Source organism: Patella vulgata, chromosome 1 (genome assembly GCF_932274485.2).
Source record: "Patella vulgata chromosome 1, xgPatVulg1.2, whole genome shotgun sequence".
Classification (NCBI taxonomy): Eukaryota; Metazoa; Mollusca; class Gastropoda; family Patellidae; genus Patella; species Patella vulgata.
Window position 1 is genome coordinate 37167917 of NC_065879.2, and position 17275 is coordinate 37185191.

At 34.7% G+C, this 17275-nt stretch overlaps 1 protein-coding gene across 1 annotated transcript in view; it reads left to right on the plus strand.

Moving 5' to 3' along the window:
- LOC126816160 (ATP-binding cassette sub-family F member 1) overlaps positions 1 to 17275 on the plus strand; it is a 25339-nt gene continuing 8064 nt past the window's right edge. The window contains exons 1-13 of the mRNA XM_050542405.2: positions 1 to 260; positions 1426 to 1672; positions 5590 to 5645; positions 6650 to 6760; positions 9054 to 9154; positions 9748 to 9833; positions 10396 to 10532; positions 11005 to 11153; positions 11612 to 11695; positions 12304 to 12428; positions 14325 to 14437; positions 15276 to 15450; positions 16571 to 16645. Coding sequence (XP_050398362.2) covers positions 156 to 260; positions 1426 to 1672; positions 5590 to 5645; positions 6650 to 6760; positions 9054 to 9154; positions 9748 to 9833; positions 10396 to 10532; positions 11005 to 11153; positions 11612 to 11695; positions 12304 to 12428; positions 14325 to 14437; positions 15276 to 15450; positions 16571 to 16645 — 1564 coding nt within the window. The 5' untranslated portion in view covers positions 1 to 155. The remainder of the gene's footprint in view (positions 261 to 1425; positions 1673 to 5589; positions 5646 to 6649; positions 6761 to 9053; positions 9155 to 9747; positions 9834 to 10395; positions 10533 to 11004; positions 11154 to 11611; positions 11696 to 12303; positions 12429 to 14324; positions 14438 to 15275; positions 15451 to 16570; positions 16646 to 17275) is intronic.

Below are 17275 nucleotides of genomic sequence, written 5' to 3' on the forward strand. Positions count from 1 at the left end.
TAACTCCCAGCCACGAGGAAATTACGTCAGAGTAGTCACACATGTTCGTGTTGTGGTGAAATTACTGAAATACATTGGGGTTTTTTTTCGCTAAAAAGAAATTTTATTTATTAAAAATTGAATATCGCTACTGTTTATAAATAAAGAAAGAAAATATGCCGAAGAAAACAAAGATTAAAGGTTGTGAAGACGATGATTGGAAAGATCCAGACGCCGAGAATGAGATAGCAGCTGGGATAAAGAAACTGTCAACAGACGAGGTGAGACTCCAGTCACAGTCTCGTATCATCATGATGTATTATTTAAAGGAGCTAAATCGCTAATATTTGGGACCTAGAAATTGACACAAATGGGTTATAACGCATATATTAATGTAGTTACAAATGTCGTACCGTTAAACATTTAACGCTACAATTGATACAGTCTAAGACTCCTTACGCAAGTACAAATAGGTTCAAACGCACAATTGACCTGTCATCAACACATTGAAATAAGTAATTCTATCACTAAATAGTGAAGATTGAACCACTAAAATAGTTATTGAACAGTTTTTCTTTGTGGTAATTATGCGTTCTACGTTTTGAAAGCAACATTTCTTTTAATGTAACTGTAAGCCCCCATGACACCAGCCAGATGAAATCTCGTCAAATTTCGCGTAACACTAACAGTTGGGTTTCATAAAATCATATAATTATGTGGCAAGACTTCACCTTTATTTCAATGGGAATTGGTTTATTATATGTTAAGCTATGTGCAGTACAGTTTGGGGTCAGTTTATGTGTAAATTAAGGGGGCTATAAGCTAATAAACTTTTTATAGTCATTTGACTAAAAAACTTGCGCAATGGAACTCTGTCGGACGAGCCTTTACTGTGACTGGAGTAAGACGGAAGACATCAGTAGTGGAACCATTTCTAATAATAAAATAATACGAATATATTTATAAACTGTTTTACATTCGATCGTTTCTGTTTTTACTGTAATTTCTTATCAGTTATGTTCGGCGAAATACGCCAGATGTCTCAATCGATTGGCAATCTTTAGCGCCTGGTTATTCCAGTCTACACGATAGTATTTACTGCGCATGCTCTCCAGATAAGAATATGACGTCACCATTTTACATGACTGGTGGAATATGTCTAGCCTTGTTCTTCGAGTCCCTTGTTACTTGACTACTTTAATATTCCGGGACATATTCTGAAATATTTAACCTTTCAGGGAGGTTTGTAAAGGGAGTAGAAGGTCCTTTATGATTCATCATTTTTTTTTCTTTAAAGATGGGTTCCCGCATACAAACTGCGCTACCGGAACTTCAACCTTGTCGTAAGAATAGTCCATGAATAATTCTTACACCTCGTCGTAAGAATAGCCACAGCATTGTTTTTAACATATATAATTCAATTTTTTGACAACGTTTATATTCTAGAATGCAGCAAATGGAACAGAAGATGCTGGAGACAAAAAGAAAAGTAAGAAAAAGGACAAGAAAAGTAAATTAGCCAAATTGAAAGAAGAATTAGAGAAAGCTGCAGCCGTAGAAGATGAAGAGGATGTCACATCAAAGGCAGATAAAGAAGATAAAATTCAGTCAGATACAAATGATGAGGACCAAGAGTATTATTTGAGTGATGATCCAGGTGATGAAGATAGTAAAGGTGCTAATAAAGAAGAAAGTAAGTATGGCTGAAATTGCCATTATCAGTTATGATATTATCCAGGGTACCCATCTGGATACAAAAGAGTACCCAATTGACTAAAAAGCTCTTTAATGGTAACCGAGTTTGTAAAATCTATTAGGTGACCACGTGGTATTGTCAAAAAATTATTACTACATGTACCTCTGTATGATTTTGGAATTTGCAGGAAATATTTCTTCAATCACCAGAAACCGCAGCATAATAGCAGTCATAATAAATCAGAACAATCTTCATGATAATTTATAAAGTATTGTAGTAATAATAATAATATGTACATTTATATAGCGCTAGTACTCCATGCACAGAGGCATGCTCACGACACATACAATTAGATTAATTTGATTAATCCGGATAACAATGTTATTAACATTTCTCAAAAGGATTGTTTGTAAGTCTAGATGATTTAAGTCTAGAGTTTGAGATGATTTAATGATTTCTGGTAGATTGTTTCAGCACATTCACTGAGAACGATCTGTATCTGAATGATTTTAACTACAACCTTGGGCAACACAACTGATGAATTTTGTTGGGCCAGAGGTAATGCGAGGGAACATGTACATGTATTTGCATAAGCTCGGATAAGTATTTTGTAGCTAAGCCATTCACACACTGAAAGTCAAAGTCAGAATTATGTAACACTTAATCTTGTTGATAAATGTGTGGTCAGGCCACAATGAACATTCGGGTACCCTTACATAAAGTCAGGTGCTATGCTTTTCAGATGATCTGGTACTCTTCTGTGTAAAGTTATAGAAACTACTAATAATAGTTCCATAATAAAAAGATAACCAGATGTATAACTGAGATCTTCTTTGTTCCTCACTCACAACTCAAATATTTTGGAAGAAAATTGAAATGAAGAGGGTGAAAAAGTTTTGACTGTGTTTGGAACAGTTTTTGAAAGTGAAAGTAAACCATAGTTTACACAATAACTCTCTTTCTTATTGAGCTAGAATGTTCAAACTTGGTGTAGGTGTTTATTAGGTCAATGCCTTGATGGAGTTCGAAGATGAGAATATTCCTTTTAGAGTAAGCAGAGATAAGCAATTTGATTAATTGATGCTTTAATTGGGACACAGTAACGTTAGTTCTAATTAAGTGAGAGCGAGGACACTTGGTGTATAGCTTTATTACATCAATGCCTTGACTAAGTTTGATAATGAACATTTTCTGTGGAGGGTAAGCAGAGTGATAAGCAATTTGATTGGTTGAGACTTTGGAACACAATAACTCTACTTCTAATTGAGGTAGAATGTTCAAACTTGGTGTAGGCTTTCATTAGGTGAATGCCTTGATGGAGTTCGATGATGAACATTGTCGGCTTAAGGTAAGCACAGATAAGCAATCTAATTGGTTGATGCTTTGGGGCACGATAACTTTGGTTATAATGAAGTTAGAGCGATGAAACTCTGAATATATACTATTCAAAAAAAGTAGGGGATATTTGATTTTGGGGGCATAATACTAAAATATGCAAATGACTACGAAAAAAGTCACTATAGAACCTAACAGAAGAAACATTTCCAGTTACATGTGACGCCCAAACGCACCAATAGCTACCGCATGGAATGCAGGTGATGCTTGGGATCATCATGGGGGTCCAACCCAAGATTTGCACGACTCTGACTTTGAATGTTACAGTCATTGTGGCATTGAATTCCAGGGTGGAAACATCAGTTTATTTGTTTTAGTGACCAGAAAACAAATTTTGATATGCGTCGGCTTACCCAAAATGAAAGGTTACGTGCCCTTGGCATGCTACAGATCGGCACAACACAGGCGGTTGTGGCGCGGACGATGAATGTTTCTCAGTCTGTCATAAGCAGGCTATGGTCCAGATACCGTGATACACAATCTGTACAGGACAGACCACGCTCAGGTCGACCAAGGGCGACAACTCAAGCCCAGGATCGATTTATCCGTACCTTGGCCTTGAGAAATCGTGTCATCACAGCAAATCAGATCAGCGCTCGTCTTCAAACAGACACTGGTGTGAGAGTGAGTGGCCAGACGATGCGGAATCGACTGCATAGGGGTCACCTTCGCGCCCGACGTCCTCGCGTGATCCCTTGTTTGAGAGATCATCACATTCAGGCAAGACGTCGTTGGTGTAGGGATCGTCAACACTGGGATAATCGACGCTGGAGCAATCTGATGTTTTCAGATGAGTCAAGGTTCACTGTTGATTTTTTGGACAGACGTAGGAGGGTGTGGCGTCGTCGAAACGAGCGCTTCCAAGACGTTAACATCATCAGACATGATCGATTTGGGGGTGGTTCTGTTATGGTGTGGGGAGGCATCACTGTTGCTGGAAGAACGGCTTTACATGTTGTTGCAGGGCGTGTTACAGGCCAGTACTACCGGGACAACATCTTGGCAGTCCATGTTGTGCCGTTCGCACGACGTCATGGCCGCCGTTTCATCTTCCAGGATGACAACGCAAGATGTCACAGGGCCAGGATCGTTACAGGTTACCTCCAACAACATAACATCACCACATTACCTTGGCCAGCACTGAGTCCCGACCTCTCCCCCATCGAGCATGTCTGGGACATGCTTGGACAGAGGTTACGTCAACGTCAACAACGTCCTGCCAATGTCCAAGAACTTGCTGCTGCGTTGCAACAGGAATGGGACAATCTGGACCAAAATGACCTTAGACGTCTCATTAGGAGTATGCCACGTCGGATCAATGCTTGTTTGGCAAACAGAGGAGGATTTACCCGTTACTGACTTGGTTGTGATGCTGTGGTAACTTTGCTGTTTGACCCCGGGTATCATTTTACCCTTATAATGGTCAGTCTGTGCCTTACTTAGTCTAACGATCATTTGGAATAAATCGATGAATGTGAACTTCATTTCATTTTGTCATTTGTTTCTTCGTCAGTTTCATTAGGTGACTTTAATAACACTTAAAAATCAAATATCCCCTATTTTTTTGAATAGTATAGATTCATTATATCATTACCATGACTAAGTTAGATGGTGCGAATTTTCTGCTTAGGCTAAAAAGCGATAAGTAATTTGATTGATCAAGACTGTCCTCAACAGCAAGTTGAAAATGAGTATCATTTTCTCATTGACTTTGGAACATAACAACTCTGCTTTTAATTGAGGTAGAATGTTTAAAGGAGCTAAATCGCTAATATTTTGGAACCTAGAAATTAACCCAAATGGGTCGCAACACATATAATAATGTAATCTGATTGTATATGAACTGATTTACATTCAATTGTTTCCGTTTTGACTCTAATTTCAAATCAGTTAGGTCCAGCGAAATACGTCATGAGTCTCAACCGAATAGAAATTTCTAGCGTCTGGTTATTCCAGTCTATTGCGCATGCTCTCCAGATATGGCGTCGCCGTATGACATGAGTTGTGGAATATGTCAGCCTCACTCTTTCTTGTCACTTGTTACAAATTATGATGCAATGCACTATGGTACACAATTCATGTACCAATGGTAAAATGTTTATTTTGTCTTTAATATTGGATACCAGAAGCCTGCCTTTTCACGGTAAGATAACAACATCAATGTTGATTTGAATTGACAGATAATTCGTTTTTTCAACGTGTAAGACTTGATATTAAGTGAATGTCTTGACTGAGTTCAATGATAAACATTTCGAGCTAAAGCTAAGCAGAGCTAATCGATTTCATTGGTCAATGCTTTGGGACAAGATAATCTTGATTCTATCTGATAGAGAGTGATGAAACTTAGACTTAGTGTATAGTTGGATTGCTTGATGCTTTTAAAAAAAATAAATGTGCTATTAATTAATATGTGTCATCTATTTATTTTGGGATTTCGTCGGGGGGGCATCAGCCTCACTATTGGCTCGTTTAGAAATAGAATCTATAAATCTTTAATTGGTTGCATGTTTATATTAAAGGTGGAGCAGAGGCACCAAAACTCAGTAAAAAAGAACTAAAAAAGATCAAGAAACAGGTACATGACTTTCAATCAATTTTGTTCAATTAAGCCAGAACATAGTACTGCAAGGATATATTGAGATAGAGAGAAATGGGGGTGTAATGTCAACTCTACACAAACTAGATCATTTCAGGACTAGCATGGTTTAATTTTATTTCAATGTTTTGCTTGCAGTATGGGTCTTTAGATGTGGGAGGAAACTGCAGGACCTTGTGAAAACTCATGATGTTGGATAGGTGACCCTTGTCATGTACAAATGAGGAAATGAATCCAAGTCACTTGACTGAATGACATATTGACATACCTTCGGATCTAAACCCCTACCCCCCCACAAGGATAGTACAATTATGACCTCTTTTGGCTAAAAGATAATTTTCCCTTCACTGTTTTGAGGATATTTCTACGTGTGGTGGTGACAAGTAAATCCATTATTATAAACATTAGACCTAGAGTTAATTTTCTGTATATAATGATTGTCCAGATATAAGTCGACAGGTATTTTTACTTCAAGCTGATACACTGTAACTAAGAAAATATTTTGGATAAAAGAAGGAATAGTATGAATGACTTATTTTAGGCCATCACAAAAATATATTCTGGTTCTCAGATAATTCTTAATAAAATTCTGATGCAGGTGGGAGGTTTTTGTTTAAAGGTTTTTATTTTGTCAAAGGATCACTACTGGGATAAATGACTTTTCTTATAAACACCATGTTTCAATGCTCTACATTTGTCTCATCATGTTTGATTGTTAATAACATTTATCAGGGTTGTATACTGGATAACTGAGCGGGTGATACATTCCACTTCCAGTATTTTTCAAATTTTTTTATAAAGTTATTTCCTATAACCAGGGAAAATATGAATGTGCAGCAATTAATGAGACAGTTTTTTATCTTTAAAAAAAACAAACTTGTCATGCAGCCATATTTAAGTTTAAACAGGATTATCTGATGAGAACCAGAGTATTTTTTTTTATGTGGGCTTATATGTCTTATCTAAAAGATATTTTATTTCAGATGGAATTTAAAAAACAATTGGAGGAAATGGAAGAAAATGGTCAGTTTTCACTTTCTCAAGCTATGAAAACTGGTAAAGCTGCCATATTAGATAATGTAAAAGATATTAAGGCAAGTAAATAAATTAGGTTACTATTTTATAAATATCTTCATGTCATTCGGACTTGAAGTTTTATCTTAACTTTCAACTAGTGATTGGCTGATATAAGTCATATTTAGTGTACTATTAGTATTAGATATGATTTCAGAAAATATTTTTTCTTATAAGCTGAAATTGGGTATAAACTTCTATATTTATGGCAACCAAACTTATCAATTACAATTTCAACTTCAACATGCTAGAAACAAAATGTACAAATGTAGTTGTAACATTGAAGTTTGGCATTCTAGTTGACCCATGTCAACAGAACGCGCCATGATACAATGGCAGGAAAACTGCAGATAATCAGAGTGATGGAATTAGAAATGATTTTATCCAGTTTTCTGGTGGACGTATATTGTCATTGCCCCAGTCCGGATGTCTCGAAGTCCGTCCGTCCACAATTGTTTGTGGACATCTACAGGTCACAATTTTTATCCGATTGCAACGAAACTTGAAGTATAGGTTTATCTTCCTAAGATCTAGATTCCTTTCGATACTGGCATGTATCGGACCGTAACTTCATGGATTATGGTCCCTGACTGTACGAAAAATCGCATTTTTAGCTTGTGGACCCTATAGATGTCACAATTTTTATGCGCCCACATTGAAATTTGGCCGTATATTGTCGTCGCGTCCGGCGTCCACAATTGCTTGTGGACGCTCTAGAGGCTAAAGTTAATATCCGATTGACTTTAAATTTATATACAGTGTTTAAGGCCATGAGACGAAGAAGCCTATTGATTTTCAGCAAATCTCGATAATTACTGCCAGAGTTATGGCCCTTGATTGCTTCAAAAAAATTTGTGGACGCTCTAGAACCTAAAGTTAATATCCGATTGACTTTAAATTTATACACTGTGTTTAGGTCATGAGTCGATAATTACTGCCAGAGTTATGGCCCTTGATTGCTTCAAAAAAATTTGTGGACGCTCTAGAACCTAAAGTTAATATCCGATTGACTTTAAATTTATACACTGTGTTTAGGTCATGAGACGAAGTAGCCTATTGATTTTCAATGATTTCCGATAATTACTGCCAGAGTTATGGCCCTTGATCACGATAAAAAATCTTGTGGACGTTCTAGAGGCAAGAGTCAATATCCGATTGAGATAATGAGACGAAGAATCCTATTGATTTTCAATGATTTCCGATAATTACTGCCAAAGTTATGACCCTTGATCACTTTGAATAATCTTATGACGGTCTAGAGGCTAAAGTTATCATCCGATTGACTTCAGATTGATACACAGAGTTCAAGATCTTGAACAAATATATTGATTTTCAATTAATTTTTATGACTTGAACAGCTAAATTCATGATATTAAATGTTTCGTATACTAAACGTTAGCATGGGACAGAACTTAATAAAAACCAAACAAATTCTAATGGTTTTCTGATAATTACTTCATGAGTTGTTACTCTTAATCAGATTTTAAGTGTATTATAGATGTTTCATTGCCGAAAAAAGTAAAAATATGCGACAACACTTGTTGACTACACAGACGATTTAGCTGCTGTGGGCGTATGTTAGGTTGCCTGGCAACCCTATCTTTGTTTAGCTCGTTCTCTATCCATCTCTTGCAAAATGTGGGCGTATCCTGCCTGGCAGCCACTGGTTTATTGTAAAAATTCTCTCTTCATGGGCCATATCTATGTTTTTTAAATTAATTCTAATTCGTCGTTACGATTCATGTTTGTTTATATTAACTCAAGAAATATGGGATTTATTGTGGGAAGGGGTACAACTCTTACTTGACTTGTCCAAAGATACTGGATAATCAACCACATTCAAAACCAAACTCCCGCTTATGCATAGGCAACAGACTTTATGTCAATTATTGACAACGGTCCCAAATCCTCCGTAGGTTGAAGACTAGGAGGTTCTGGGTGACAGAGACTATCAATACGATTGTGTACTAAACTGTATACTGAAGAATTGCTTTGACAATTAATTATTTGCAGAATTTTGTTCTTGGTATGAATTAAGATCGCTGTGAACTTAAATATCCAAATTATCAATCACAAATAACGTTTTCTTCCTTGATTACAATGTGAGTTGCTATGCTTTTCACATTGGCTTCAGAGAATTATGACGAAATCTGTACAGTTGTTGCTCAGAATGGTCATGAATCTTGATCTGTGGTTGTCACAAAGTGTAGTGAGGACTTTTTGTGTGCTTATATAATTGTGTTATTATCGTGTACATAGATATTGGGCTAAGTTATTATATTATTGTTTTAAGGCAATCTTCTATATTTTTAGGTGGAAAATTTTTCTATAGCAGCCCGAGGTAAAGAATTATTTGTAAATGCCATGTTACAGATCTCTGATGGTCGTAGATACGGATTAGTGGGACCTAATGGGTAAAGTTGATTTATTATTATGTAACCAATATCCTGTTTAGAAATAAAGTTGTTTTAGGAAAGAAAACTAGTTTTTTGCGAGCACTTTCCACTAGCGAGTACTTTCCTAAAACAACTTTATTTCTAATATGTAACAACTGAGAGTAGCTTTAACTATAACCCTTTACTATATATATATATATATATATATGTGTGGTTAAAGTACGGAACCATACTTACATGGTGTACATATTTATGTGAGAGAGAGAACAAGATCATTTGAGACTAACATATGGTTCAATTTTATTTCATAAATTACTAGCGCGTAGGGATCTTAACCAGTAGTAGAAACGGGAAATCAAAACCATGCAACTTGACTAAATGACAGACCTTATGATATAATTCGCACGCATTAAACCATTCGGCCACTCAAACCCCTGTACATGTTTGTGCAATACATAATGTTCTACAGATTTTATATATGGAATTCATTATGTTAAAACAGATTCTAAATATATATTTTATTCACAAGAAATGATATTATAGTTACAATATCTTACAATATGTCCAATAAAAGTTGTTTGCAATCAATGTTATAAATGATTTCTTTCTAGTCATGGTAAGACAACATTATTAAAACATATAGCTAGTCGTCAATTGCAAATTCCCTCCAACATAGATGTATTATATTGTGAACAAGGTGAGAGTCATTATGAATAGACAGTTTGTAAAGAATGATGAACTTTTATAAATAAGAAATCTATAAAGAATGATAAACTTTATATAAATAACAAATAGGTAACGAATGATAAAAAGTATTTCGTCTAAGGAATGTGGTCCGATATTTTTACTTCGCATATTAAAACTTATATCTTTTATACATCACTCAAATAAGCATCGATTAGACTTTTTGGGAATGAAAATTTCATTTCACTCTTTGCTGTTCTAGCAAAGAAATTCTTGCAGTGCCTGTTTCAATTCGGAACAGTTTATGAAAAACAACATTTCTTTGTTCCTAGAGAAGGTTTATATTTCTGTTTCGCATTCCGTTTCCATTGGCACCAGTTGATGCAAAGAAGTAGGACATTAAACCCCATTTCATTTTGATGTAGAAACCAGAACCAGGGGAAGACAACAAATCAGAAACACCAGTAAGTGTAGCTGAAAATGCTCATAATCATGGCTTCAGCAATATGATTAAATCCATGATCTTCTGAGAAATAAGTTATAATAAACCAGCCTATGCTTTAATTGAATTTTAGATGTGGTTGCTAATGAAACAAAAGCTATTGATGCTGTACTACAATCAGATAAAATCAGAGAAAAATTATTGAAAGAAGAGAAAAAGTTAACAGAAGAAATAGAGAAAGGCGATGGAAATCAAGACAGATTAAATGAGGTAATTGGATGGCCGAATGGTTAGAATGCGCGTGCTGTATCATGAGATCTGTCATTAAATCAACACGCGTGGTTTCGAATCCCCGGTTGTACATGAAAAGGAGTAGGGTCGGCTGTCCAAGCTAGTGGGTTTTCTCCGGGTCCTCCGGTTTCCTCCCACTGCTAAAGACCCCCCAATTATAGAAATAAAATTGAATCATATGTCAGTCCCGAAATGACCTAGTTTGTGTCGAGTGGACTTAAACCCCATTTCTTTCTCTCTCTCCCATTTTGATTTTATAGGAGGAGTGTGGGGGGGGGGGGAGGTGTGTGATTATAATTACTATACTACCAAACTATAATTCGGTGTGTTTTTGTCACACATGTCTGTTTGTTCACATGTTTTGTAGACAAGCAAGCATGAAGTTATTTCTTTTTTGATCAAGTTGTGTTGAGTGGACTATAAACCCATTCTCTCTCATGTATATTTAAAGGTATATGAAGAGTTAAATGCTATAGGATCAGATGCAGCAGAAGGTAAAGCTAGAAGAATGTTAGCAGGTTTAGGTTTTACAGCAGAAATGATGGAAAGAGCTACCAAAAATTTATCTGGTGGTTGGCGAATGAGAGTTTCATTAGCCAGGTATTCATTGCTTATATTTCAAATATGAAATTAGTCAGCAGACGTTAACTTTGTTATTTAACCTCACAGGCCATAAATTTTTATGTGAATGCTTGTTCTGGTCACACAAAACAATGTAAAAGGGCCAAAAAGATGTTTGGTGCAAGAGACAAAACAGTTTATGAAAATGATGATTTCAAGATTACCCTGCAACAAATTTGTGTAAAGGATTTCCGTAACACAATGGCGGAATCAAAACTGTTGGTTATCCAAAGAATGTAATTTCACAGGAACGAAAAAATGGTGCACTTTGAATTTTTAAGGCATATGGTATACCTATCACAAAAGCCATGTGCCATTATTATAAGACAATAAGGAAATGAAATCCAGCTTAAATATGAAACATCTATCAGACAAATAGGATTATTTTATGTTTGACACATCAGCTGCTTTATTATACTAATATATCCATGTTTCAGAGCATTATTTTTAGAACCTACATTACTGATGTTAGATGAACCTACAAATCATTTAGATCTGAATGCTGTAATTTGGTTAGACAAGTAAGTCACTTATTGCTAATGTATAAAAAATCAAAACTATGTATAAATTTAATTAATAAAGGGCATATGGTTCTATTTTTTGGTCCCTTTAATTTGATGAAAATGGGTCTAAAAGCATTAATGACGCATTATTAAGTAAGATTTGGATAAAGAGCTGGTCGTTCTTGGTATAATATTTTAAAAATAGATAATGCAAAATAAATATATTGAAAATTTCATTCAAATTACTTTATTTTGAGCGAAATTATCAGTACTGGTCATTCGAGTCTTAGTCGCACTTCTTCATTTTGAAATGAAATCATTAAATGGCTGACCCATTCTAATCTACTTAAAATCAGGGCCATCCGATGGCATCGAGAGTTGATTATGATCTTGTCATGTTACAAATGTCTAAGTTATAGGTTTAACATGTATTTTTCAAAATAGCTGATATAATTAGATCTGAATTCGGTATACACCATAAAATTAAGTTTCACCAAAAGTCACTTTACTGAAGTAATTACTGAAACAAAGTACAACATGATTTGTTGGTTATTCATGAGAACTTATAAGTGTTGTAGTGATTGGTTTGACTTTCACTATGTATTGTTTGTTTTTTTCCTCCACAGTTATTTACAACAATGGAAGAAGACATTATTAGTCGTATCTCATGATCAGAGTTTCTTAGATAATGTTTGTACAGATATAATACATTTAGATATGCAGAAACTCTTCTATTATAAAGGAAATTATGGTAAGTTTGCTTGGGATAGGTATTCATTTTAGACAAGTAAAGATTTGACGTACATGCCAATAATATACTGAGACACTGTAGCACCATGGGCCTTTCTGTCTGACGTGGAAAGCAGGGTATTCCAAAACCGGTGGCCACATCCTACGTATGACCCATGCATCTTTTCTTACTACATATCTTAGTAGCCTTGTGATCGTCTAGTATTTTCACTTGTCTTTGCTTCCCCTTCACGTTGTGTATTAACTTCTTACTGTTTTCTCAGTTAAGACATTTGTCTTCTCAGTAGGAATAACAATGCAACAGTTCGTTTTTACATTTTATATATCATGGCTGCTTAAATGTGGTACAATGCATAATAGAATAAAGTCATTCTCTCAAACCTCATCCAGCCAGACTCGCTGGGCGAGTCTGCTGATAGAAACTGCTACATCTTTTCCCTTCCAGAATCTGTCTGCTGTCTGGCAATTGCTCACAGATATGATAATTTTGTAGTTTTGGACCTTCAATTATCTAATTGGTCAAATATGATGTAAATAAGTATAGAGATTGGTTAAACAAGCCAAATTTTGCAATCGTAATTTTCCTATCACATGTAATACATGATATTCTTATTCCCACAGAACCAGCTAATGTTTACCAAATTATAACTCTTTTTTATGTAACAATATGCGATTCATTTGCTAACTTGATTTAAGCACATATATGTGAATCTAATAATTTGCCAAAGATATTAATTAATACAATATGTAATGCCATCATTTTTCTCTATTCCTTGTCTATAAATTTGAAAAGAATGTCGCAATGACAATATTTCTACAATACAATGAAAATGCATCACTGATATCAGTGATACGACTGGAAGTGCTGGTGAAACATAATGCAGCCGAAATGTGATTTTTGGTTTGATTCTATAGCCTCAATGGAGGCTATACCAACCTTACTTTTACAGTGATTTTTGCAATTACTAGTCATTCAGTTCTGATATTTAACTGATTACTGGTTTTTTTCTGGGTATGGGTCCTTACATGTTTCCGTGGAAGTCAGGACTTTATACTCCACATTGACTTATATATGGATGAAGGTAAAAAAAAAAAAAAATGCCCCCCCCCCCCCCAAAAAAAAATGTCAGTAACTCTCACTCAAAATGATGAGTGACATCATTTGCTAAATAATAGCACTTGCGTAAAGCACATTTGTCATTGTTCGAACTTATCACTCAATTTCTACTTTATTCTATTTTTAGAAATCTTGATCATGTTATTATTACCACGCGCGATTAGAAACAGGGCGTTTCTTGTCCAGTACTTATCGTGTATTTTGGAATATTACTCAAATTAGTTTTACATATAACAAAAAATAATTTTATATAAATTGATTTATAGACTTTTCTAACTTGACGTACAGTATTAGACTAGGATAAAACACTTGTGTGTCTCGATAAAAGATTGCTACCGGGCAGTTGAAAAACATTTCTCATATACACTGCTTTGACCTATTTGTGGATCAAGGTTGGAAAAAGTACAATATGATGAATCGACTTATACTCCACATCTACTTATTTCCGGTAAAATACAGTAGTTGTTTCTGACTTTCCTACTTTCTGCTCTTTTACAGCTGGATAGTTGTGTATAGAAGTTTTGGTCACATGAAATTGTAGCTGGAATTAGTTAATTTATTAAAAATATTAGGTGAAGTTAATAGATTAGCCATATATATATAAGTCAATGCACATCATCAGTGATCCTCTGATGATCTTTGACTGATAATCGGCTGAACATTAATAGCATAAGGCGTTCTTCTGACTCAAATTATAATTATATATGCAAAATTTGTGTAATCTGAACATATCTATATCAGCTAGATAAATTAAAACATGTTTTTTTTATTTTTTTACAGCTAATTTTAAGAAAATGTTTATACAAAAACGTAAAGAACAGTTAAAAGAATATGATAAACAGGAAAAGAAATTAAAAGATATGAAAGCATCAGGCAAATCAACAAAACAAGCTGTAAGATTGACTTTAATTTATTTAACTGATTTTGATTCCCTTGCAAACTACAATATTATCAAGGTTGAATCTCCAAAATGAAGATCAGTCTAAAAAGTTTCATTTCTGATCAATATTTACACCAGTGATGGGGTTTCGGACATATATGCCAAACATGTCTGTTTACAAAAGTCCTAAATTGTCCGATCCGGATTATGCCCAATCAGACATCAAGACATGGTGAATAATATTCAAAATTCCAAAATTAATATAGTGTACTGAGTGCATATCTACCACTCAACCTGATTATCGATGATAATAGGCTGGATTGATTAATTAAGAGATCAACCTATTTACCATGTGATACCGTCTATACACCTACCTTGATTAACTACTTAATCTGCCTTGATTGACTGACTTAATCCTTTGTCGAACTATGCAGACGATATAAACAAACCAATGCCACCTATGTGTGTTTAATCTTTTGATGAGCCTCTTTTTCATCTGGTTGGTTCCAAGCCGGAAGATCATTTACGCTTATTATGGTTGTTTTGTGTATTTGATTAAATGTTGAATTATATAAAATTGCATTTATCTTGGAGAAGACATCCAAGAGATATTGCCCATAAAATGCAAATGATGGTCAGCGACTTTAAAATTCTCTTAATTGTATTCATTTATCCTAATTCATTAGAGTCCTTTTCTGTGTTTTTTGGTTTCAATTTTAATCCTTTTCTTTGGAGACATTTGGTTGATTTGAATCTTTAAGCAAGGGGTGGGGTGTTGTTAGCAAGTGATGTTCAACAGACATTAACTTGTACTAAGTCTGTAAATGTCTATGATGTATAATTCATTGTAGGAAGCCAAGCAGAAAGACATGATGAGTAAAAAAAATAAAAGTAGTAAATCCAAACAGTCAGCATTTGCTGAAGATGAAAAGAAGACAGAATTAATGCAGAAACCTAAAGATTATGTTGTTAAATTCCGTTTTCCTAATCCTGCACCACTAAGTCCCCCTATATTAGGTTTATACAGTAAGTCATATAGTTAATCTCTACATCATGGATTTATTTATTAGAATTTAATAGATTTACATTGTGTTGATTGAATAGCCACTTTTTGATTGGCTGTTGACAGTACAGAAGAAGACTACATCAAAATAATAATACTAAATTTAGGCTGCCTATCTACAGTTAGCTCCGCTTGAGAACAGACACTAAGCTAGTTGACCAACATTTTAAGTCCTACATGACGATTTTAGTCGAATACTTCGAGAATTTTGTTGAGTATTTATTCTCACTCCATTTAATAAAATTGAAAAAGTTTATTTAGTCTTTGTGTGTATGACAGTAGAAATGCATTACAGAACAGTATACTAATTTTTGGATTTGGCAGCCATTTAGGGCAGAGATCTGTGCTCGAAGTATGAAGTAGATGGATCTATGTGTGCAAAATGCACAAACATAAATTTTGTCAGACAGATGTTAAAGGAGCTAAGTCTCTAATATTTGGGACCTAGAAATTGACACAAATGTGTCGTAACGCATACAATAATGTAATGTGAATGTATATAAATTGATTTCATTCAATCGTTTCTGTTTTTACTGTAATTTCTAATCAGTTAGGTTAGGCGAAATATGGCAGTATTCTCAATCGAATTTCAATCTCTAGCGTCTGGTTATTCCAGTCTACGCCGATAGTATTTATTGGGCATGGTCTCCAGATAAGAATATAGCGTCACCGTTTGACATAACTTGTGGAATATGCCTAGCCTCGTTTTTCGTGTCCCTTATTACAAATAGCGCTGAAACACGTTATGGTACACGATTCATGTACCAATTGTAAAATATTTATTTTGTCTTTAAATATTGGATATCAGAAGGCCATTTTTTCCCGTTAAGATCACAACATCAATGTTGATTTAAACCGACAAATAAATCGTGTTTTCAATGTCGTAGATTTTGGATGATACTGAGTTAGAGACTTGGCTACTTTAAGTAAAATTGAATTCAGTAAAATATAGAATATGGAAAGAACACGAAGAAAAAGAAAAACAGATTGAACACATCAGATTTTAAATTAATTGCTTCTGTTATAATCTAGTTATTATAACCTTTTGTAATCAGTAATAGTTGACATTATTGTTTTCTTCAGGTGTTTGGTTTGCATATAAAGGTCAAGACAATTTGTTTGAAAATGTTGATTTCGGAATAGACATGCAGACAAGAAGTAAGATATTTAGCTTTTTTTTAATCCATAAATTACTAAATTAAACCTTTAACCGGTCTTTGTCGACTATAGTCACCATGACGTTATACGTCTGAGTGGCCACGGTCGACCGCAGTCGACCACAATAAGAACCTTTTTTATAAGCCGCATTTGAGTATTTAGTTTCGTATTTAATTGATATGGCCATGCATGCGTGTCAGGCAGGAACTTGTCTTGTCAAAGGCATTGAGAAAAACATGTCTTTGTTCAAAATATTGTTTTTAACGATGTCGAGAAGGTTAAAAACTGGCAAAGTGGTTGAAATGCTTAGGAATGATTCCGACTCGGATTATATCGATGAAACAGATTCTGAAGACGACATTTCTGATGAAAACGATTTAGAAAACGAGAGACAACTTGCAAATTATACATCAACTTATCCCCTTCAACTTTTTTATTTGTGTCAAGAGTCTATCATTTATAATTATCCAGCAGTAGTCTTTTGAAATAGGCATACAAAATATTTCACTTTAGCCTTTATTTAGCCTGACCACTTGACGTCATGAAGTCAAAATGACGTAGACAGGTTAAGGGTTAAGAATATCGTTATCAGTAAAATTGTAATTTTATTATGCTTTTGAGCTTTTGGCC